The sequence below is a fragment of the Mustelus asterias genome, chromosome 7, assembly GCF_964213995.1.
Source record: "Mustelus asterias chromosome 7, sMusAst1.hap1.1, whole genome shotgun sequence".
NCBI classification, from domain to species: Eukaryota; Metazoa; Chordata; class Chondrichthyes; order Carcharhiniformes; family Triakidae; genus Mustelus; species Mustelus asterias.
Genome location: NC_135807.1, coordinates 9,286,052 through 9,311,337, shown reverse-complemented (window position 1 = coordinate 9,311,337; position 25,286 = coordinate 9,286,052). Strand labels below are relative to the sequence as shown.

Here is a 25,286-nt window from a genome sequence, read left to right as displayed (position 1 = left end):
GTGTTGAGGATGATTGTGGAGGAAGTATTGTTGCCTATCCTTACTGATTGTGGTCTGTGAGTTAGGAAGTTCAGGATCCAGTCACAGAGGGAGGAGCCGAGGCCCAGGCCACGGAGTTTGGAGATGTGTTTCGTAGGAATAATGTTGTTGAAGGTCGAGCTGTAGTCAATTAATGAGTCTGACATAGGTGTCTTTGTTATCTAGGTGTTCCAGGGTTGAGTGGACCTGTTGCGGCAGTAGACAAACTGTAGTGGATCCAGGCAATCTGGGAGGCTGGAATTGTTCCATGACTAGCCTTTCGAAGCACTTCATAATGATGAATGTCAGAGCCGATAGTCATTAAGGCATGCTGCTTGGCTTTTCTTTGGTACTGGGATAATGGTCGACTTCTTGAAACAGATAGGGACCTCAGATTGTTGTAAAGAGTGGTTGAAGATGTCTGTAAATACCCCTGCCAGCTGCTCTGCGCAGGATCTGAGTGCTCGTCCGGGTACCCCATCCGGGCCAGTCGCTTTCCGTGGGTTGACCTTCGAGAAGGCTGCTCTGCAATGGTGACCTCACATACAGGTTCATCCGAGGCTTCCGGGGTGGAGGACATGCTCTCGCTGACCTTTGCTCAAAACGGGCATAGAATGCATTGAGCTCATCAGAGAGGGGTGCGTTGGAGCCGGCGATTTTACATGCCTTCATCTTGTAGCTGGTTATGTCTTGCCGACCTTGCCACAGTCAGCGGGGGTCGGTGTGGCTAGCCTGGGACTCTAGCTTGTTCCGGTACTGTCTTTCGGCATCTTTGATGGTTCTCCTTTGATAGATCATATCTGGCTTTCTTATATAGGTCAGGGTCGCTGACTTAAACATCTGAGACCTAGACTTCAGCAAGCAGTGGATATCCCTGTTCATCCATGGTTTCTAGTTGGAAAACATGCAGATTTGCTTCTTTGGCACACAGTCTTCTACACTAACTAATGAAGTCAGTTACTGTAGTGGTGTATTTGTTCAGGCTGGTCGCAGAGTTTTTAAATACTTCTCCCCTCACTAGATTTTCACAGGCTCACCCAGATGTGAACCTGCCGAGGGGATCCCCTGGGGGCACAAAGGTCACTATAGCCCCCGGGGGAGAGGGATATGGACAGGCAGAGCCCTGGCAATGTCTCCTGGCACTGCCCTTTGGCACAAGTAGGTACTGCCAGATTGGGGTGCACAGATCCTTCTGTGGTTGGGGAGGGGGGGGTGATTAATTTTTTTCAGTTATCGGTGGAGTTTCAGTGGAGCTGCTTCCACTGAGTCTCTAAGAGCCCCCACCTCACAAGACTGGTGGTGCAAACCCCACTCACTTTTTTTTTGGCAGTTAAAGTGACAAGATCTGGAAAGAAAACTGGCCAAGGGAGTTCTATGCCAGTTTTCTCACCAGAACTAACACTGTGCCAAATTCTCGCAAGATTCCGCTCTGTGACCTATTTGTAAAGGAAGAAAACGGAAAGGTTTTGGGGAAGGAGATAAAAGAATGGTACTCAGAGAAAATGCAGTCCAATGGGTAAAATGGACTGCTTCTGTGGTGCAAGATTCCATGCTTTATGATTTTAATTGTCTCTCCATTTCCATAGGATTCAGAACTTCAGCTGCTCATTCAACCCTACCCCCTGATTTTAAGATAAGAACAAGCAAAATGCCTTTCTTGAAATGCTAGAAGTTGCTACAAATAAATTGCCGTTATGATTATAAAAGAAATGCCCATTAATTTTAACTGGTGAGATTTCCCACATTTAAATGCTTGCAACATGCCCCACCTCAAAAACACTTTGCATGAAAATGTTGAGTACCCCATCCACCGGATACTTCAACATTCTAAACCTCAGTGTCTGTTCTCGATTTATTTCACTCTTCAATGCAACCAAGCCCGTCATCTGAAGTCAATCTAACAAAAAAAGCTTAGCTTCAATTCGCATCTGCATCCAACACTCTGCAATCTTTCCCAATTCTCGCTCATCTCCTTCTGTTTCCCAGCGTCCATTTTATGCTGCTGCCAGTATCCTCTGACATTTTCTGAATATCCGCTCTCCATAATACAATACAAAAAACAGGAGTATACCTCAAATCTTGCTCTGCCATTTAATATCATCACTGATTCTCAATCTCAATTCTAATTTTCCAATTGAATCCATATCCCTCGATTCCCTTACAGTCCAAATATCTATCAGTTCCAGACATGAATATACTCAGCAACTGAATTCCCACAGCTCGCTAGGGTAGAGAATAATTCCAAAGATTCACAACTCTCTCTGAGTGAAGACATTTCTCCTCATCTCAATTCTAAATAGCCATCCAATTATTCTCAGCCTCCACCCCTAGTATTAGGTACCCCCCCAACCAGGGGAAACAGCCACTCAGCATGTAACCTGTCAAGCCCTCTAAAAATCTTATATGCTTCAATGAAGTTATCTTTCATTCTTCTAAACTCTCGAGACTATAGGCCCATTCTATTCAATCTCTATTCATAGAGCAATCCTTTATGATATCCTTGCCAGCCTTAAGTCTCGCTCTCTCCCATTTTTTCTGACTTATGTTGGTGCTCCACATGCTTACAGACCTTTCAAAGGTAAACTTGTGTGTTTATTTACTGTTTCTGTGCTTTGTGCAACTTGTTCTGGAGCCCTTCGGCCATTGTTTCCTCGGTATTTTATTCAGCATCGGACAAAATAATCAAAATCTGCTTCAACAGAAATGCCGAGTTAGAGAATCTTTTTGTTCCAATTTCACGTCTTTCTCGCCAAGAACTCCCCCTCCCCCACACCAAAGTACAACTTTCCATATTAAAGCTTGCATTTTTCATTTGAAAAAAAAGCTTGGTTAAACATCATTAGAAATTTATCTTGGAATAATTTTGATACTGCGGCAAGTCTTTTCCAATTTTCTTCAGTGCTGTATAATTCTACAGTCTGTCAAAGATACAACCAAGTGCCCGCACCAGAATATTTGTTAAATTTAAAAACCAGCCCCAGGTTTTTGGCCTCACCATGTCTCGGGATGTTTCGATAGTTTTTTGGCCTTCACAGGAAGGATCTGTGAATGAGTTATGTTTAAGTGTTTGGTTTTCAAAACAAAGTGTGTTTTAAAAAAAAACAAAGGCTGAATCCACTTAGATAAGGGTTTATTTGGTAACGGGTCAGGCATTGATGATGCATATTAAAGCCAGATGTACCAGTGTATAGAATGTTGCGGCTCACAGCTATTTCAAACTGAGATAATGAGGATCAATTGTCTGATCCCAGGTGCATTAAACCAGAGTGGACCTCATTTATTTTGAGCAGAGTGGGGAAACTTTCCCTTAAGATCATAGACTAAAGTGCAGAGGATAGATGGCAGGCTTAATATACATGCGCTCTGGCAAATCACAGTGTTTGCTTGAGCCAGGAACAATGTGAGAAAGACACATGGCCAGTCTGTCAACCAGCCAGGTCTGGGAAAGAAGCCGACCACAGCAAGATGAGATTCAACTGGTTTCAAACTTACGCCCAGACTGAAATAGAAAGATGTCCAGGAAAATTAAAGAAAACCCACTGATACCAATAGAGTAGCATATTTTTATTGATTCTCCTGTTCTCAAGCAGGATTCTACATTCAGATCGAAGTGAGACTTGATTGCATTGCTTATTCTGTACATTCAACTGCTGTTTGCAAAATAAGCATTATACCTTTGGAAAGATTGGAGAAGCACTTGAGGGATCATGAAAAAGATTGAGAAATGTAATGACATGTGTCCATTTTTCAGATGCAAAACATGTAGACATCACTTCAGGGTTTGTTATTCGGGCTTTCCTATTCGGACTCCCTGCACGGCAACAAGCTCACCCGCCCGCCACTGGTTTAATACCAGCAGCTGTGGGATGCAGAGCTTAAGTGGGCATTAATTGTTCACTTCAGGGCCTTAATTAGCAACAGTCTGGGAGCCTTCCTGCCCCAGATCTCATTTTGGCGAAGGTGACGAGGTGCTCGATTAAATGCCTAACCCAACGCTTGGGGGATGGTATTAAATTCCGCTCCAATGGTGTGCCATTCAGCATAATAAGGAGGGCAAAAAAAAGACGTGTTTAGGGCACATTGCTTGAAGCAGCTATTACTCATTCTGCATTTGGAATTGCAAAGCCCAATACTTGTTTGAGGCCAAATATCTAAAATTGGGCCATCCTGAACACAGCTGAAGCAGCCAGTCATATTATCTTCCCCCCAGTGTCTCTCCCCTTATGTAGCTGAGTGGGACTGTCCAAACTTGGTTCCATTATAACCCATCCTATCGTAGCCAGAGAAAGTGTATATATTCCATCTGCCAAGTTTTTGCCCACTCACCTAACCAGTCCATATCCCTCTGTAGATTGTGTGTCATGTGTGTCACTTGCCTTCCCACCCATTTTTCTGTCATCCACAAATTTGGCATTGGTATATTCAATTCCCTCATCCAAGTCATTAACATATATTGAAAATAATTGTGGCGCCAGTACGGATCCCTGTGGCACTCCACTAGTTATAGGTTGCCACCCTGAAAATGCCCCTCTTATCCCAACCCTCTTTTATTAAACAGTCCTCTATCTATGCTAATATGCTAATCCCAATACCATCTTATTAAGTAGCCTTTTTGTGCAGCACCTTATCAAACGTTTTTTAGAAATCCAAGTATATTACATCTGCTGGGTTTTCCTTTATCTGTCCTACTCATTAACACCTCAAAGAATTTCAATAAATTTGTCAGGCATGATTTCCCCTTCATGAAACCATGCTGACTCTGCTTGATTATATTATGCATTTCTAAATGCTCTGATATTACATCCTTCTAAACGGACTCTAACATTTTCCCAATGACAGACGTTAAGCTAACTGGTCTATAGTTACTTGTTTTTGTCTCTCTCTTCTCTCACCCCCCCCCCCCTCCCCCATCCCCTTTTTTGAATAAGGGTGTTACACTGGAAGTTTTCCAATCCTCTGGGATTTTCCCAGAATTTAAGGATTCTTGGAAGATTACTACATGTGCATCCATTATATCTGAAGCTACTTCCTGTAATAGCCTGGGATGCGATCCATTGGATCCATGAGATTTATCGGCCTTTAGCCCCATTAATTTCCCTGGTACGTTTTCTCCAGTGATTGTTATTGTATATATCAGCCTCCCCCCCCCCCCATTTTTGGAATGTTCTTAGCATCTTCCACCGTGAAGACTGATGCAAAGTATTTGTTTCACTCCTCTGCCATTTCCTGATTCCCCATTATTATTTCCCCACTCTCAACCTCATAGGGGCCTATGTTCACTTTGGCCTCTTTCCTTCTTTTTACATATGTAAAGAAGCTCTTGCTGTCCGTTTTTATATTACTTGCTAGTTTACCCTCATAATTTATCATCTTTTTGGTCATCTTTTGTTGGCTTTTAAAACTTTCCCAATCCTCTGGCTCACCACTAATCTTTGTCATGTTGTATGTTTTTTCTTTCAGTTTAATACTAGCCTTAACTTCCATGGCTAACCATGGTCTATGTTTTTAAATGACTTCTGTTCCTGATCCACTACCTTTGGGGTCCTTGATGTCCCCTCCTTTCTCATTTGCATATTGCTCCATGACACATTTTGATTATTATTTCATGAATTATTTTGATCAATTTTTCTCTCATCTTTAGTTAATAGCTTAATTTTTACTTCATGGGTTGAAAGTTGGACTGCTAAGGAAATATCTTTGTTCATGGTGCTATTTTCAGGGACAAGTGAATCGGGCAGCAACTTTCAGTTGGAAAGCACAGTGCATTCAGAGATGCCAAAAAGAGAACCAAGCAGTCTATAGAAATTGTTAATTTTAATATTGCCAAAGATTTGCAAAGAGTTTGGAGCACAGAAATGGACCATTTGATACCAGAGGTCCAAGCCAAATACAAGCTTCCTCTCACAATCAACCAATCCTTTCAGCATACCCTTCTATTCCTTCTCCCTCATGTACTTATCTTTCAATCCTACAAACACATCTAACCTATTCCCCTCAGCTACTCTACGTGATACAAGTTCCACATTCAAAGCACATTCCCGATAAAGAAATCTCTCCTGATAAATTATTCTTGCCTGAATTCCCTATTCAATTTATAACTGACCATCTTACATTTATGACCCCTAGTTTTGTACTGTCCTGCAACACTTTGGGCGAGATCTTACGGCCACGCTCATCCCAACACAGTAAAATCCTGCCCGATTAACCTTTTCATGGTCTGCCCCTCGCCCGCTCCACAGGTGGGGCGGTAAAATTCCATGTCGATGGAATTTATGTCAATCCTCTCAAACAACTTCATCATTTTAAAAACCTCTATTAGTCACCCTTCTGTAACAGAGAGAAGAGACCCAGCCTGCTTAATCTTTCATAAAAATTAAAATCTCTCAGTTCTGGCATCTTCTTCATGAAATCACTTTTACAACTTCGTAACCTGTGCCTCAATATCCTTTATTTAATATGGCGACCAACAACAAAAAAAACCTCATAACAGATAGGATTTACACTATAAAAAGTAGCAATAGAAACTTGGGTGAGAAATATTAAAATATTCAAACTAGTAAGCTGCTATTACCAAATGCATACATCTGTGTACACACATGAACATACATAATGCAGAGAAATTAAACACATATAAGGTTCAGCACCGCTGGTGGAATATATCATGAAAAATAATCCTTTTATTTATCACTACCACATGTAGAACATGAAATATTTACTACAATACGACACATTAATCCCAGACAAATAGTTCACCTGAGGCCTAACATTAATCATTTCAGAATCTACAAGTGAAGCAAGAATCCACCCTGAATACTAATCCACAGAAAAACAGTAGGCATGATTATTTTGGACTCCAATTGCAGTCAGTTTTTTTTCCAAGAACAAAAAAAATTCAATTCTTTGGTCACAACTGAATAGGGATCAAACTGGAGTCAAGAATTCTGGAAATTCTTCTGAAAATCTCCCATTTTTTTCTGTTCATTATTTACCAGAAAGAAAGGGGAATGGCAGCATAGCAGTAACTGGACAAGCAAACCAGGGGCCCAATTAATGCTCCAGAGACAGGAGATCAAATCCCAGCACAGCAGCTGAGAATTTAAATTCAATTAATTAATAATGCTGCAATAAAATATCAGTCTCATTAATAATGACCACAAAATGTTTAGACTGTCATAAAACTCCCATCTGGTTCATTGGTGTTCTTCAGGGGAGAAAATCTGCCGTCCTTACCCAGTCTGGTATATACGTGACTCCTGACCTGCAGCAACGAAGTTGACTAGCTTGCATTCAACCACGACAGAAAGGTCAAAAAAGTAGGAAACCTGACAGGCCACCCAGCATCAAACTGAGCACCAAAAACAACAAAGACGCACCCTTCGCAGTCGACCCTATGACGGCCTCTTCATTAACATGTGGAGGTACGTGCCGAGATTGGGAGAGCTGTCCTAGTAGGGCGGCACGATGGCTAGCACTGCTGCCTCACAGCGTCAGGGACCCAGGTTCAATTCTGGCTTGGGTCACTATCTGTGTGGAGTCTGTATGGACACACATTCTCCCTGTGTCTGCATGGGTTTCCTCCAGGTGCTCCGGTTTTCTCCCACAGTCTGAAAGACGTGCTGGTTAGGTGCATTGGCCATGCTAAATTCTCCCTCAGTGTACCCGAACAGGCGCCGGAGTGTGGTGACTGGGAGATTTTCACAGTAACTTCATTTCAGTGTTAATGTAAGCCTACTTGTGACACTAATAAATAAACTTTAAACCTTTCCAGGGGGAGGTGGCTACACAGTGATATAATGGTAGGGAAGGAGTGGCCCATTAGCATCAACGTTGACTCCAGGCCCCATGTCATAGGTCATAGAGTCATAGAGATTTACAGCATGGAAACAGGCCCTTCGGCCCAACTTGTCCATGCTGGTCTTTTTTTTAAACCCCTAAGCTAGTACTAATTGCTCGCATTTGGCCCATAGCCCTCTATACCCATCTTACCCATGTAGGTCGAAAAGCTTACACACAAAACAAGCCCCAGCCACACAACTGGCCAATAACCTCACGGTGAATTAATCGCCATGGAGGTTTCCACCAATCAAGCCATTTGCAGCCTTTCTGGAGCATTGAAAAATTAAGTAACACAGCACATCAGGGAAGCTCAGTCTAGATTTTGCGAGATCTGTTCAAAATCCATTCCATTCTGCATAGGAAAGTGCCTCAAGGTGCTTCACAAGAGGGTTATCACACAAAAATTGATATTGAGACCAAGGAGGAAACATTGCGATCGATTGTTTTGAAGAGTGTTAATAAAATGGAGAGTGCAGTGGAAAAATACAGAAGCTTTCGGAGAGAATTCCAGAGTTAGAGCTGAAATGGCTGAAGGAATGGCTGCCAATGGTAGAGAAAGCGATGAGAATGGATTGCACAAAAGAACAGAGTTGGAAACATACGTGTTACCGCATCGTGCTGCTGAAGCAACTTGTTTTTAATTCCTACTCAACACTGACCCAGGCAAACACATACATCTGACATAAAAAACACAACTATGAACAACTGAGCAAAGAGATGTCAATGTCAACTTTGCTCTGGTTTTTTACAAACCTTAAAAGTGACAGTAGCTTTGGTGCAGTAAAATCCCACAGAAACCACCGGATCCTTGGGAGCTGATGACCTCGGACAGTTTATTTTCATGCCGTTTTCATCAATTTCATAGGTCTCATCACCCTCTTCAGAATAGCTGACGAGTGCAGGAACCAGAGACCATGCCCAAGATACCCATCCTTGGCCATCATCACCATCTTGCTGTTGCAGCTGCTGTTGGGTATCCGCATTCTGATACTGTGCTGCATGCTGTCCCTGTATCCCTGTTTCAGATTCTGCACCTGCTGACGGAAATACAATTAACTTTAAAGTCTGAACACAATAGTGGAATTGGATTGGCCCTGCCCTCCCCATTAAAAGAGGAATCTCACAACCAGTGGTTGGCATCAGGTACAAATTCTGATCAATCCTGGGCATGCCAAAGATGGTTAACGATACTACAATATTTGCCAACAATGATCAGAGCAAGGGTTTTTCCCCCTCTTCATGCGATAAAATATCCACACTTTTGCAAGGCACACCATAAGTGCCACACTAAAAAGTCAGAACACAGTTCCTCCATGGGCACAAATACTGATGTGTGTACTTCAGTGTCAATCATGTGCCAAAAGATTGCAAAATGCTTTTTTTTCCTGTTTCTTCAAGTAGACGAAACCTCAACAATAGCTCCTACACAGGGGTTATTTGTACCATTTGCTATTTTAAAAAAATCACATGGCTGTTTATCTAATGTTAAGTAGCCTGATGCAGGATAGTTTATTAGGCTGCTTGTGACATACTAGTATTATAAGCCTGACTTTCTCCTTTTCAATGGCAAATTGAAAATGAACAGATCCGGTGATCAATGTTAAATTCTCCACATTGTTCCATTAACTCTATATGGAAAAAAGTTGGGAGAAGTAACACAGAAGTTGCAATACATGTAACAACAACATTGCAAAATTAATAATCCCATGTAGCAACTGTTACAATCCGGTTTGGGACCATTAACAATTAGAGAACTCCAAAGGCATTGTTTTAACGAACAGAACTACACTTTAAGGTTTTTAACAAAAATAAACTTTATTGTATATATAAAAGGCTTAAACAAAACAAGTACTATTAACTTAACAGTTTGGTTTATAACTATGTACATTTCACTTTGTACTTCTCCCAAGAATTCTATTGCAAGACACATCAACTTTAAAGCTATTTACTTCTGCAGGAACCACCTATAAAGTATGCTACAGTCCTGTGGAAACTATTTTTAATTCTCCTCAGTTCCAGCAATCTTCAGAGGCATGACATTCATTTACCCACTCCTGACAGTGGATGCCTCAACCCCTTGTTCTGGCTGCCTTCTCAACAGCTCTATGCTAATTTTCTGGTTGCTTTTTTTGCCACAACACTTTGTGGGGACCGTGTACATTCTTCCACTGATATAAAGTTAGCCAATATTACAACATTCAAACGGAGATGATACTTCACCCAAATTCTGCATGGTAAATGGTGAAATTAGTTTCTTACCCTGCTTACAGTGCAGGCCTATCTAACTGTTACTTACTTTGGCTATCTTCTTTCTTTCAGTGAGCTGTGAACTGCACACACACACCACAGTTCCAAGCTGCAACTACCCCTTGGTTGGCTCTGCTTCCCCTTATATAGTCTCAACTAGTTTCAGTCTGTCTAGCGGTTTTAGTTTCCAAACCTCAGGTTCAGTTTTTATTTCCTTAGAAAGGAAACTGACCGTCCCTGTTTCTATGGGCTAGAATTCTCCATTTTTGTTTCTAAGTGCGGTGGCAGCCGGTTCCAGGGTTACCTTTCCCACTGGCGGATTGCACGATTGTGCTCTTGGAGTCTCATTAATTATGCAAGAGTGAGCACCTTTCCGGATCACCTGGCGGGTCAGGAGCTGATACGCCCGGCTGCTGAAAGCTAGCAGGTTCAAAGGTCTGGGCGCAATGTGTAAACATCGGTCAAGCACACTCATATCATCCTCTCCAGCCTACTTGTCTTCACAAGACCATGTAGGGTGTCTGAAACCCAGAGGCAAAAGGCTAACAGCCTCAAGAAGAAATCCGTATCCCTCTTCAACCACCATGCCTGCAATTCATGGAGTCTGGGTATAGAGTCATGCCCTCTATCCAAGGGAGGCCCCAGGATGCACATCAAACTCATCGCTCTGGCCTGGCAGGATGTTTCCCAGGTCAGTGCAGCCGGCAACTGCACCAGACTCACCACAAAGTGTAGGAAGCAGATTAATGATCTTATCCATGCTGTCACGGTTAGCCCTCTCTCAGCTCCCTCCATAGCAAACTCTTATCGTGGGATCATGTATTCAAATGGCAATTCCCTTCACGGATCTCACACATCAATTAGCAGGGGACACATATTCTTTTAGACACTTTCACATCACCACCATCCCATCTGTCGTGTTGCTGACACTCCATCCTCTGGTCCTCCTGGGCACAGCAAAGTGATCATGGGGGAACCACTCTCCAGTGCGCACTCAGAGTGCCACATGAGCGGTCCAGATATCTGAATCGCAACTTCAGAAGTCCTATAATCTGCTCTATGAGAGAGCATGTGGAGCTGCTGGCAGTGTTGTACCTCTCATTGGCATGACTGAGGGCAAAACACAGAAGACATCAGCCACTGTATAAATGGGTAGCCCTTATCCCCAGAAACTATCGCTGCAGACATTCTGGGTCCAGTTGTTGTTGTGGACATTCCCACTTTCCCCTTGTGCCCATTATCTGCAAGGTCCCCCTATCCCACATGGACCTCTAATCACCTCATCTGGAGTCTACGCAAATGATGATGATAAACTCCCTCATTTGTGAACATTTCATGCAGCCTTGTTGGAAGCCAGGTTCTCTCCCCTCAGTTGTTCCCTCAGTCTTCCATTGTTTATCATCCTCATTCACCTCCTTGCACCTCTGCCTGCCTTTGCTCCCCTTGTCATTGAGAGGTTCCATGAGTCCTGAAGCAGAGTGCTGTCCATAAATACCAGGGCGGCACGGTGGCACAGTGGCAAACACTGCTGCCTCACAGCGCCAGGGACCCGGGTTCAATTCCCGGCTTGGGTCACTGTCTGTGCGGAGTCTGCACATTCTCCCCGTTTCTGCATGGGTTTCCTCCGGTTGCTCCGGTTTCCTCCCACATTCTGAAAGACGTGCTGGTCAGGTGCATTGACCTGAAGAGGCGCCAGACTGTGGCGACTAGGGGAATTTCACGGTAACTTCATTACAGTGTTAATGTAAGCTTTACTTGTGACTAATAAATCAACTTTAACTTAGGTCGGCATGGAATTGAAGGGCATGAACCAGTCTGGCTCAGAGTGGTGTTCAGCACAACAGGAGCAGTGCAGCACAATGCCAGGTGCACTCACCTCGAAGTCTCAAGTGAACCGAAGTCTGCCTTGAGCACATCACTCTTTTTCCAAACAGGTTCGAGGCCAATGTGATTTCCCACGAGCATGACGCAGGATAGGAAAGCCTAACAAGATTTCAGCGAGCAGCAGTATTAATGAGCATTCTGAGATGCAAGTGAATGCAATATTGTTCATGCCATCAGGCAGCGGGAGAATCAACTCACCATTAACTCATCTTTGGGTGAATTTCAAACTGTTTTTGCTCCAGCAGTTTTCTGACTTTTTGCCTTTCTGTTTTGCTCATATGCCTTAATTCCCTCAGGGCCCAAATTCATCAACCTCCGTCTTCACTCAACAACTGAGCCTCCAAACCTCTTTGGAGTAGACAATTCCAAAGATTCACAACCCTTGGAGTAAAGAAATTTCTCCTCATCTCAGTTTTAAATTGCCGACTCCTTTTTTCTGAGAATATTGTAAATTCCCCAGTCGGGGGAAAGTATTTCCTCAGCATCTAGCTTGTCAAGGCTCTTAGGAACTTTATATTTATCACTTTGATTGCGTCTCATTCCTCAAAAGGAACATAGGCCTGGTCTACTCAATCTCTCCTCAGAGGACAATCCTCACATCCCAGGATCATCTACTGGACAAGATGTTCACAGGGTATAGATACACATCTTCTATCCTATAATTCCAGGTGAAGCATAGACTGTACACTGGGAGTCTCTGCAAATTATCTCACAGGCTCAGAAAACTTACCTGCAGAGAATGCTTCAGCCACATGCGAGATAAAAATATCCAGTCAATGTCAGGCTTTTTAGATTACAGACTTGAAAGTTAATGAGGGTATTGAAAGATACAAGAGTCAATTCAGTATATAAATTTCATTACCCCATTATAAAATATATAATATTTAGGCTGGGATTTTCTGCTCCTGTTCTTGGGCAGGGTTGTTGATGGAAGCAGAAAATCTCACAAGAGGCCCCATTCGCGTTGTACGTCAGTGAGAATGCTCACCATGATTGTCCCATCCCCTGTCAGTGCTGTAACTCCTGAACTCCTTTGGCGGGTCTGCCCACCAGGTGCATGCCATGGGAGACTGGTAGTAAAATTGAAGCTGACGTGCCCTCACGCTGACATGAATGGATTACCTAATTGGGGGGGGGGGGAGAGAATGATCCTGGCGTTTTAATAAATTTAAATATGATGATCAGATCTCTACACCTGATCATTCTCTCGCCCCCCCCCTCCCCCAATTAGGTAATCCATTCATGTCAGCGTGAGGGCACGTCAGCTTCAATTTTACTACCAGTCTCCCATGGCATGCACCTGGTGGGCAGACCCGCCAAAGGAGTTCAGGTGAGCACATCGCTCAGGGGGGGGAGGGGGTTCATGCCCAGGCAGCACCTGGGCAGTGCCTGGGTGCCACCCTGGCACTGTCTCTGGCACTACTGTGTCGGGGGGGTGGAGGGGGGGGAAGGCGTGGGCTAAAAACTAGGTTGCTGATGGGGTGAGCTCAATCAGAGCCCACCCCACCTGCGAGGATGTGGGGCCTACCCCTTCAACAGTTATGCATCAAGTTCCTAGCAATTTGGCAGAAAAAGCCAAAACACCGTTTTTTCCCACCCGTTGCCACACTGCCGATAAAAGGTAAAATTCCGCCCTGAGAATCTTTTGCTTTATTTTAAACTTGATATTGGAAATTTGAAATTTCAGTCATTGACAAAAAGAACTGTGGCCTATTAATTTGAACAAAATTCTCTGAATGATTCCAGAAATTCATCAACAAACTAGTGGGAAATGTTTATATACAGCTTTAATTATCTTAAAACCTAATCAAGAAAAGCCTGGATTCTGCCTTTAGAATAACAGTGAGGTTGTCAGCACTCACCATTAATAAAGAGTAAACTGGACAAGATTCAAAATCCACATCTGCACAAGTAAACATGGAAATTGGGAAGCTGCTGTTCAAGATGCCCTGCTTGTCTACAAGCTTCGCTTGATCAGTACCTTATCAAGGTCTGCAGCATTCACTCACACGGAATGTGTAAAGTTGTGATACCTATCTGTTGTAGGTAAATATTCGTGAGTCAAAGTACAGTGGTTTATTTTCACAAGCTTGTGGCAGAAGTCCGATTCCTAACGCGATCTCCAGAATTCTCCCACAAGCTTGTGAAAATAAAACACTGTACTTTGACTCACGACTAGTCTCAGGTATTATTTACCTACAACAAATTGGTGCTGAAACCCGGGATCTGTTTACGGTCCGGTCGAATGGCCATGACCGGGACACCGGAATAGAATACCGAACTTGATAGGGTGGGTCAAAATACAGTAGGTAATCATCTGTGATGAGAGAGTGTGAGAGTGAAAGACGTCTGAACTGAGCACATACGGATAAGGAGGCAACGGACTCTAACACGCAGCCTTAGACCGGTTGTTAAGAGGGGAAATCCCCCACACGATGGTCAGGATCATGAAGTGGGTGTAGAGTCTGGAAAAAGGTTGCCTGAGGTGTGATGTTCAGACGCGAGTGAGAAAGAGACTGCCTGAGTGATCGCCGGAGTAGAGGAAAAGCCTTCATGTAAAAGCCGGCTTAATAGTATAAGTGGTGGTACAGAGGGATCTGATCACCCCTGACAGGTATCACCAGACTCTGATAAGAGCGACCTAGGAGGGGAGATCGGGAAACTCCTCAGTGAAGCCCACAGCAAAGAAGACGGGCGATTTGAGATATTTCTCCGTTTTGTTGCTGGTCTGTCCTCCCCATAGTCAGCCCGACCCCTGGAGGAGTTTCTGGGTCAATTTCTTCATCAAACAACCTGCCGAGTGATTGACTGGGTGAAGGAGAAGGTTGAAGGGCAGATTGGAGACACACAGACTGAAACTGGGACGAGGAAGCTCCTGAACACATTCCACTACCTGTTTGAGTCTCAGAATAAAGCACTGGCTCGTAACACAGTGGGATCTATGGAAGTTCCTGATGGAACTTTTGGAGAGAGATGATTCTGCCCAGTGTGGTTTACACATTCCCACACCTCACCTTCCAAGAGTTTGTAGCTGCACTCACACAATTCCTGACTCCAGATCCCGGGTTTTGGCACCAATTTGTAGTAGGTAAATAATACCTCAGACTAGTCGTGAGTCAAAGTACAGTAGTTTATTTTCACAAGCTTGTGGGAGAAGTCTGGAGACCGTGTTAGGAATCGGACTTCTCCCACAAGCTTGTGAAAATAAACCACTGCACTTTGATTCACGACTAGTCTCAGAGGTATTATTTACCTACAACAATATCCATGAGAATATACCTCATGGGTGGCACGGTGACACAGTGGTTAGCACTGCTACCTCAAAGTGCCAGGGACCCAAGTTCGATTCCCAGCTTGGGTCACTGTCTGTGGAGTCTGCACATTCTCCCCGTGTCTGCATGGGTTTCCTCCAGGTGCTCCGGTTTCCTCCCACAGTCTGAAAGCTGTGCTGGTTAGGTGCATTGGCCATGCTAAATTCTTCCTCAGTGTACCCAAACAGGCGCTGGCGTGTGGAGACTAGGGGATTTTCACAGTAACTTCATTGCAGTGTTAATGTAAGCCTACTTGTGACACTGATAAATAAACCTAAAAAAAGAACTTTACACAGCCCAGATAAGGTTAGGCTTGTCCATTCAAGTTTTCATGTGTATTTTTAATGATGAGTAAAAGCTACTTATCACCAAACAATCTCTCTGGCACTAACAATTTATAAAGGTAGAACCTCATTCCTTCATAACTTAATTATTGTTTGATATTTAAAAAGCATATTTTACTTTTTATTTGTCTCTTGCCTCTTTCTCAATTCGTGATTTTCTTTCCCTCACCTTGTTTTGCTTTCTAAACATAATTTTATTTTGAATTAATATTCTAACAGACTGCTTGCTTTGATCCCTGTGAAGATTCTTCAATCTGATTGGCTGAAGGGACACAGTGCTGTCCTACCTACACAGGTCTGAGATTCCCCTGGAGAGGCACTGCGTTGTTTCGGAATCCCAGCAACTATAAGCTGCCACTCAAAAGGCTCACAAAAGGTCTACAGGCATCTGACAGCATGGTGAACGACAGCGAATGCTGTTGCTGCTGGCAGCAAAATCTGCATCGATTTTAAATAAGGAATGCCTTGAAAAGGCCTGGATCTGCACCTCAAGTGCTGTAAGTTGCAGGTTCTGTAGTATGAAAAGCAACAGAATTTAGGAGAAAACAGAAATTTCTGGAAATTCTCAGTAGCTCTGGCAACATCTGGCACTCTGGAGTTTTTCCAGCATCTTCTGATTTTATTTCATGTTTCCACCATCCCCACAATTTTGTGTTTTATCGAAAATTAATAAGAGTCCATCTATGTCAACAAAAATGGCCGTTAGCTCTCGAGCTATCCAATATTGTTTAGATTCTTTTTTTAAAATGTTGCCAGTATTGGATTTCATTTTTATGGCAGACACGTCCTAACTCGAGAAACAAATTGGAAGTCAGCTTTTCAATTTTTCCCCAGCTCACCTACAATTCTCCTGTCTCCACTTAGATTGCCAATCGCCAAGATCTATTTGAGCAACTTCCCAAAAAAGCTGTGTTAAATCATTCCTCCAACAGAGACCACATACACAATTGCCAGAAAAGCAACAATGGAAACCATATTTTCTAAAATGGGTCTAACTACTGTTCTGAACCATGTGAGATTCCATCCAAGGATTTTGTTCCCAAGATAATAGTAAGTTGAGAGAATAATGGTGGATTCCTGGATTTACAATTAGCCAGTACTTGGCAGTTAAATACACAATATCCACAGGCCAAGATGGATGCCTATTAAGTGAGAGTCCCAGGGAGATGTAGAACTAAAGCAGGCCCAATTGTTACCCATTTAATACTATACACAAGGCCTAATTATTGTCCAAATCAACACAAACTACATGCAAATCTAAAACATATATCAAAATATGCCTTTCACAGTTTCACAACATGAATGGTTAGTTCTCTCTTGACTAACACCTGATATTCCAACACAATCAAATGAACAAACACAGAATTTATTAATAAAACCAGATCTCTATACAACTGCCTGTTAATCAAGATTCTACTACATTTTTGGATATGAGAATTCTTGCTTGTGCATATATTTAACTCAACTAAATGCTTAAAACAAGCCATACTTCACATGAAGGACCTCTACAAAATTACGTTCATACTCAAAAGCGATAACAAAAGGACTTAAGAAACGGGAGGTGCAGTAGACCAGCCTGTACAGCACTTCAATATAATCTTGGGTTCAATTCCACTTTCCCACCCACCTCTCCCTTTGATTCCCCAGCAGACCAAAAATCCCAATCTTAAGTATATTCAATAATTGAATGTATTCAAGGGACGGCTGAATATAGCACTTGGGGCGAATGGGATCAAAGGTTATGGGGAGAAAGCCGGATTAGAACATAGAACATAGAAGGCTACTGAGTTGGATGAACAGCCATGATCGTAACAAATGGCAGAGCAAGCTCGAAGGACTAAATGGCGGAGCAAGCTCGGAGGGCTAAATGGCCTCCTCTGCTCCTATCTTTTCTGTTTAATAATAGAACAACCACAACCCACAGGTTGAAGAATTCCACTACGCTCCAAGTGAAGAAATTGACACAATCATAATCCTAAATAACCACCCCCTTATCCTGAGACGGTGTCCTTGTGTGCTAAACTCCCCTGGGGAAACTACCTCTTAGTCTGTCCTGTCAAGCCCTTTCAGGATCCTGCATGTTTTAATCAAGTCAGCTCTCATTATTCCAAGCTCCAGAGAACATAGACCTAATTTACCCAACGTTTCATCAAAGGACAACCCTTTCACCAAGGACTAATCTGGTGAATCTTTGCTCTAAGCCCCCAATGCAAGTATTTCCCTCCTTAAATACGAAGTCCAAAATTGAACACAGTATTCCAGGCGTGCTCTCACCAAATCCCTATACAATTGTAGCAAGACTTCTTCATTCATCAGCATGCTATTTGCCTACCTAATTGCTTACTACATTTGCATGCAAACTATCTGTGTTCCTTCTATGAGTATACCCAAGTCTTTCTGAACATGTTATGGCAAAACTGGAGCAAAATTGGCAAGTAGAATTCCATAATGCTTTGCATCCTGTACAGACAGACAACCAAGCAAACAACAGCATGCACTTAAAGAGCATTACTGGTTACTAACCACATTTGATGTAGGCACCAGCACAAATACACACAATATAAAAGGTCATACTGTGATAAGAGCCAGATATTGAGCACAAACAACAAAGGTATAGTCATAGTAAGGGGAGGGGGATGATGAGCAGTCAACTGCTGGAAGTAGGTCTCACATGTGTTATTTCTATGCTGAAAAGGACACAGCACGTTGTGCCTTCCAATAGAGGATTTTAATTGAATTCTGATTGAATAGCCACTTGCCTCCATACATGTGGCAATGCTGGAGAAATGGCTAAGCTGGGTTTAATGGTAGCCTGCACCTTGGTTTGCCGCCGAGCAGATGTAACACTAAAGTAATCTGCAACCACACTGAATGGGAGGATATTTTACACAGGCTGCCACAGACAAAGCAGAGAGTTAGGGTTTTAATCATCAAGATGCATTCATGGATGGCATCAATTCACTTGTCACAAGTAAGGACAAGGAATTGAGATGTCATATTTTCTGAATTCAGTGGATAGGAGATGCCCACAAGCAATGGCATGTTTGGAGTTATCCAGAAACTCCCATTAACAGCATTTCTATACCATAGAATCAGAAAAGTTACAGCACAGAAGGAGGCCATTCAACCGATCTTGTCCATGCCAGCCTGAGGACACCCAGGTGCCCTTTCTAATCTCACCTTCCTGCACCTAGCCTTGTAGCTTACAGCACTTGAGGTGCAGATTCAGGTCTTTTTAAAAAGAGTTATGGTCTCTGCCTCCACCACCAGCTCGGGGAACCTGTCGTAATCCCGCACAAATGACAGTAGTTGGCTCCAACAACAATAGATCCATAGTAAGTCAAGCGAAAATAACACCTAGTATAGATGAAAGTATATAAACACTAATATAAGTAGTGTGCCTTCTGCAATCTGTGCAGGTTACCAACTGGCTACAGGTGTGAGTCCATTGCTTGGGCAACACTCATTAAAGACACAATAACCAACATAAAGAAATTCATAATGCCCAAGTAACAAACTTAGCAGCCAAGTATTTTGTTTATTCATTAATGGAGTGTGGGCATCACTGGCTAGACCAGCATTTATTGCCCATTCCTAATTGCACTTGAATCACTGCAATCCTTCTGAAGTAGGTACAGGCACAGTGTTGCTCGGGACTTTCAAAGGAGAACTGTATTACTACCGCAAGAGAAATAAATTACAGGGGTAAAGGAAAAGATACTAGGTGAATTGCTCTTGCAGAGAACAAGCACAGACATGATGGGCCAAACGGCATTCTTCTGTGCTACAACCACTCTATGACAAAGACTGGAATATAAAACAGAATTATTTCACTTTTGCGCATACTCTCTAATTTCTGAGCAACCAAAAGGAAAGGGAACAGGAAATAGATCATCCCAAAGCACTACAGGTACTTTTGACATGCACATTTAATTGCAATTAAATTTGGTCATCTTAAAGGGAGTGCATGTGTCTGGCTTACTTCCAGTCTCAGGGTTCACACACACCGTCACCCCACACAACAACTCTCACAGTGATTGTGGGCGAGGATAAATGAATAAGTACCTGAGACAGGGAATGAGCTTGAAAAACACAATTTGAACCTCTCACGCTCGCATCTTTATTAACTACTCATTATTTTAAATGATCAATTTATTGTTTGATATTCCTTTATTTTTGCTCAGCAAGTTTTGCTCTTTTCTTCATACCTCAACATTTTATTGAAATTAATGTTTAAGATTGTGCCAAACCTTGTATTTCTGAAATTTGTTCATCAGCCCCTTGAATGAAAAAGAAAAAAAAATGTGGCCTCTTGCACAAAAAGGTTGGACAAGCCTGCTTTACTGGAAATGGTGATAAGTATATTGCAATTGTACAAGGCGTTGATGAGGCCACACCTTGATTTGATTTATTATTGTCACATGTATTAACATTCAGTGAAAAGTATTGTTTCTTGCGCGCTATACAGACAAAGCATATCGTTCATAGAGAAGGAAACGAGAGAGTGCAGGATGTAGTGTGACAGTCATAGCTAGGATGGAGAGAAAGATCAACTTAATGCGAGGTAGATCCATTCAAAAGTCTGACAGCAGCAGGGAAAAAGCTGGTCTTGAGTCGGTTGGTACGTGATTCAGACTTTTGTATCTTTTTCCCGATGGAAGAAGGTGGAAGAGAGAATGTCCGGGGTACGTGGGGTCCTTAATTATGCTGGCTGCTTTGCCAAGGCAGCGGGAAGTGTAGACAGAGTCAATGGATGGGAGGCTGGTCTGCGTGATGGACTGGGCTACATTCACAACCTTTTGTAGTTTCTTGCGGTCTTGGGCAGAGCAGGAGCCATACCAAGCTGTGATACAACCAGAAAGAATGCTTTCTATGGTGCATCTGTAAAAGTTGGTGAGAGTCGTAGCTGTCATGCCAAATTTCCTTAGTCTTCTGAGAACGTAGAGGCGTTGGTGGGCTTTTTTAATTATAGTGTCAGCATGGGGAGGGACCAGGACAGGTTGTTGGTGATCTCGACACCTAAAAACTTGAAGCTCTCGACCCTTCTACTTCACCCCTGTTGATGTAGACAGGGGCATGTCCTCCTTTACGCTTCCTGAAATCGATGACAATCTCCTTCGTTTTGTTGACATTGAGGGAGAGATTATTGTTGCTGCACCAGTTCACTAGATTCTCTATCTCATTCTTATACTCTGTCTCGTCATTGTTTGAGTTCCGACCTACTACGGTGGTGTCGTCAACAAACTTGAAAATCGAATTGGAGGGGAATTTGGCCACACAGTCATAGGTGTATAAGGAGTATAGTAGGGGGCTGAGAACACAGCCTTGTGGGGCACCGGTGTTGAGGATGATCATGGAGAAGGTGTTGTTGCCTATCCTTACTGATTGTGGTCTGTGAGTTAGGAAGTTCAGGATCCAGTCACAGAGGGAGGTGCCAAGGCCCAAGCCACGGAGATTGAAGATGAGTTTTGTGGGAATAATGGTGTTGAAGGCTGAGCTGTAGTCAATAAATAGGAGTCTGACATAGGTGTCCTTGTTATCTAGGTGTTCCAGGGTTGAGTGCAGGGCCAGGGAGATGGCGTCTGCTGTGGACCTGTTGTGGCAATAGGCGAACTGTAGTGGATCCAGGTAGTCCGGGAGGCTGGAATTGATTTGTGCCATTACTAGCCTTTCGAAGCACTTCATAATGATGGATGTCAGAGCCACCGGCCGATAGTCACCTGGAGAACTGTGTGCAGTTATGGTGTCCTTAGCTGAGGATGTTCTTGCTTGTTGAGGGAGCAAAGGTTTACTAGGCTGATTCCTGGGATGGCAGGACTATCATAGGAAGAGAGACTAAATCGGTCAGAGTTATTTATATTCATTGGAGTTTAGAAGAATGAGAGGAGATCTCACAGAATCACTGCAATGCAGAAGGAGGCCATTCAGCCCATCGAGCCTAAACCAATAACAATCCCACCCAGGCCCTATTTCCATAACACCACGTATTAACCCTGCTAATCCCCTAACTCTTAAGCGGAAATTTGGCATGGCCGATCCACCTAATCCGCACATCTTTGAAGCGTGGGAGGAAACCAGAGCACCCGGAGGAAACCCGCACAGATAAAAGGAGAACGTGCAAAGTCCACACAGACAGTCACCCAAGACCGGAATTGAAGCCAGGTACTGAGAAATAGCAGTGCTGAACCACTGTGCCACCGTGTCGCCCATAGAAACTTATAAAATTCTAACAGGATTAGGCAGAACAGATTCAGAAAGAATGTTACAGATGGTGGGGGAGTCCAGAACTAGGGGTCATAGTTTGAGGAGAAGGGGTAAATCTTGCAGGACTGAAGTGAGGAGAAATTTCTTCACAGAGTGGTGAATCTGTGGAATTCACTATCACAGAAAGTAGTGAGGCCAAAACGTTGTGTGATTTCAAGATGGAGTTAGTTATTGCTCTTGGGGCTAAAAGGATATGGGGAGGGGGGAGTGAACAGAATTTGATGATCTGCAATGATCAAAATAAATGGTGGAGCACGCTTGAAGGGCCGAATGGTCTACTTCTGCTTCTATTTTCTATTATGTTTCTACGTATAATTCCCTATGTCACACTGAGTACTGGCTTCATAGCCTGCAACATCCTCCATGGCCTTTAAAAAACCTGAAACAAACATTTTTTTATAAAATCAATTCTAACAAAAGCAAAAATAAGCTGGTTTTACAATTCGCCATTTCCTCTTAGGAAAGCTAAATGATGTCAAGTTCAATCATAGTCATAGAGGTTTACAGCATGGAAACAGGCCCTTCGGCCCAACTTGTCCATGCTGCCCTTTTTTTTAAACCCCTAAGCTAGTCCCAATTGCCCACATTTGGCCCATATACCTTTATACCCATCTTACCCATGTAACTATCTAAATGCTTTTCAAAAGACAAAATTGTACCCGCCTCTACTACTACCTCTGGCAGCTTGTTCCAGACACTCGCCACCCTCTGTGTGAAAACATTGCCCCTCTGGATCTTTTTGTATCTCTCCCCTCTCACCTTAAACCTGTACCCTCGAGTTTTAGACTCCCCTACCTTTGGGAAAAGATATTGACTATCTAGCTGATCTGTGCCCCTCATCATTTTATAGACCTCTAAAAGAGCACCCCTCAGCCTTCTACGCTCCAGAGAAAAAAGTCTCAGTCTATCCAGCCTCTCCTTATAACTCAATCCATCAAGTCCCGGTAGCATCCTAGTAAATCTTTTCTGCACTCTTTCTAGTTTAATAATATCCTTTCTATAATAGGGTGACCAGAATTGCACACTGTATTCCAAGTGTGGCCTTACCAATGTCTTGTACAACTTCAACAAGACATTCCAACTCCTGTATTCAATGTTGTGACCGATGAAACCAAGCACGCTGAATGCCTTCTTCACCACTCTGTCCACCTGTGACTCCACTTACAAGGAGCTATGAACATGTACCCCTCGATCTCTTTGTTCTGTAACTCTCCCCAATGCCCTACAATTAACTGAGTAAGTCCTGCCCTGGTTCAATCTACCAAAATGCATCACCTCGCATTTGTCTAAATTAAACTCTATCTGCCATTCATCAACCCACTGGCCTAATTGATCAAGATCCCGTTGCAATTGGAGATAACTTTCTTCACTGTCCACTATGCCACCAATCTTAGTGTCATTGGCAAACTTACTAACCATGCCTCCTATATTCTTATCCAAATCATTATTATAAATGACAAATAACAGTGGACCCAGCACTGATCCCTGAGGTACACCACTGGTCACAGGCCTCCAGTTTGAAAAACAATTCTCTACAACCACCCTCTGGCTTCTGTCAAGAAGCCAATTTTGTATCCATTTAGATACCTCACCCTGGATCCCATGAGATTTAACCTTATGCAACAACCTACTATGCGGTACCTTGTCAAAGGCCTTGCTAAAGTCCATGTAGACAACATCAACTGCACTGCCCTCATCTACCTTCTTGGTTACCCCTTCAAAAAACTCAAATTTGAGAGACATGATTTTCTACTCACAAAACTGACTGTCCCTAATCAGTACTTGCGTCTCTAAATGCCTGTAGATCCTGTCTCTCAAAATACCTTCCAACAATTTACCCACCACAGATGTGAGGCTCACTGGCCTGTACTTCCCAGACTTTTCCCGCAGCCCTTTTTAAACAAAGGTACAACATTTGCCACTCTCCAATAGAACAAAGAACAAAGAACAGTACAGCACAGGAAACAGGCCCTTCGGCCCTCCAAGCCTGTGCCGCTCCTTGGTCCAACTAGACCAATCGTTTGTATCCCTCCATTCCCAGGCTGCTCATGTGACTATCCAGGTAAGTCTTAAACGATGTCAGCGTGCCTGCCTCCACCACCCTACTTGGCAGCGCATTCCAGGCCCCCACCACCCTCTGTGTAAAAAACGTCCCTCTGATGTCTGAGTTATACTTCGCCCCTCTCAGCTTGAGCCCGTGACCCCTCGTGATCGTCACCTCCGACCTGGGAAAAAGCTTCCCACTGTTCACCCTATCTATACCCTTCATAATCTTGTATACCTCTATTAGATCTCCCCTCATTCTCCGTCTTTCCAAGGAGAACAACCCCAGTCTACCCAATCTCTCCTCATAGCTAAGACCCTCCATACCAGGCAACATCCTGGTAAACCTTCTCTGCACTCTCTCCAATGCCTCCACGTCCTTCTGGTAGTGCGGCGACCAGAACTGGACGCAGTACTCCAAATGCGGCCTAACCAGCGTTCTATACAGCTGCATCATCAGACTCCAGCTTTTATACTCTATACCCCGTCCTATAAAGGCAAGCATACCATATGCCTTCTTCACCACCTTCTCCACCTGTGTTGCCACCTTCAAGGATTTGTGGACCACATCCAAATTCCGCACAAGCATTAAGGCCCTAAGTTCGTCTGTTTTACCCGTTACACTCCTCGCATTGAAGCAGATGCACTCCAGACCTCCAGGCCCAGTCAGGTCCTCCTCCTCCAGAGTGCTCCTCTTCTTAGCTAGCCTTGCCCTGGCCCCCAGCTCGACCCCAGCCTCAGTATTTACTGACCTCCTGTTTTGTTCCCCACCCCCCTGCCACACTAGTTTAAATCCTGCCGAAACACTCGAGCAAAACTCCCAGCCAGGATATTTGCTCCCTTCCAGTTAAGGTGTAACCCATCCTTTCTGTACAGTTGCCATCCTGACTTGAAGATTTCCCAGTTATCTATGAATTTAAAACCCTCCCTCTTGCACCAGTCCTTTAGCCACGCGTTCAACTGTAGAATCTCCCTGTTCCGAGCCTCACTTGCACTAGGCACCGGGAGCAGTCCAGAGATTGCTACACTGGAGGTCTTACTTTTTAGCCTAGCACCCAACTCCCTGAACTTCTCTCGTATGACCCCCCTGCTCTTCCTACCTACATCATTTCATCCAATGTGTACAATCACATCCGTTTGACTACCTTCCTTTTTAAATATGCTTCCTACCCTCTCGGAGACATCCAGTACCCCGGCACCAGGGAGGCAGACTACCATCCTGGATTCTCGTTCAGTCCCACAGAAGCGCCTGTCCGTGCCTCTAACTATTGCGTCCCCCACAACTATCGCTCTCCTAAACCCCTTCTTTCCCTTCCGGACCCCTGAGCCTGTCTCCGTG

The 25,286-nt window shown here is 43.6% G+C and overlaps 1 protein-coding gene across 11 annotated transcripts in view; it reads right to left on the bottom strand.

Moving 5' to 3' along the window:
* Positions 1 to 25,286, bottom strand: part of vps13b (vacuolar protein sorting 13 homolog B) — a 993,302-nt gene that overhangs the window by 835,511 nt on the left and 132,505 nt on the right. For 9 of the 11 annotated variants that reach the window (XM_078215655.1, XM_078215652.1, XM_078215654.1 and 6 more), the window contains exon 8: positions 8,608 to 8,891. In XM_078215655.1, coding sequence (XP_078071781.1) covers positions 8,608 to 8,891 — 284 coding nt within the window. The remainder of the gene's footprint in view (positions 1 to 8,607; positions 8,892 to 25,286) is intronic. The other 2 variants (XM_078215656.1, XM_078215653.1) reach the window with 1 other exon arrangement.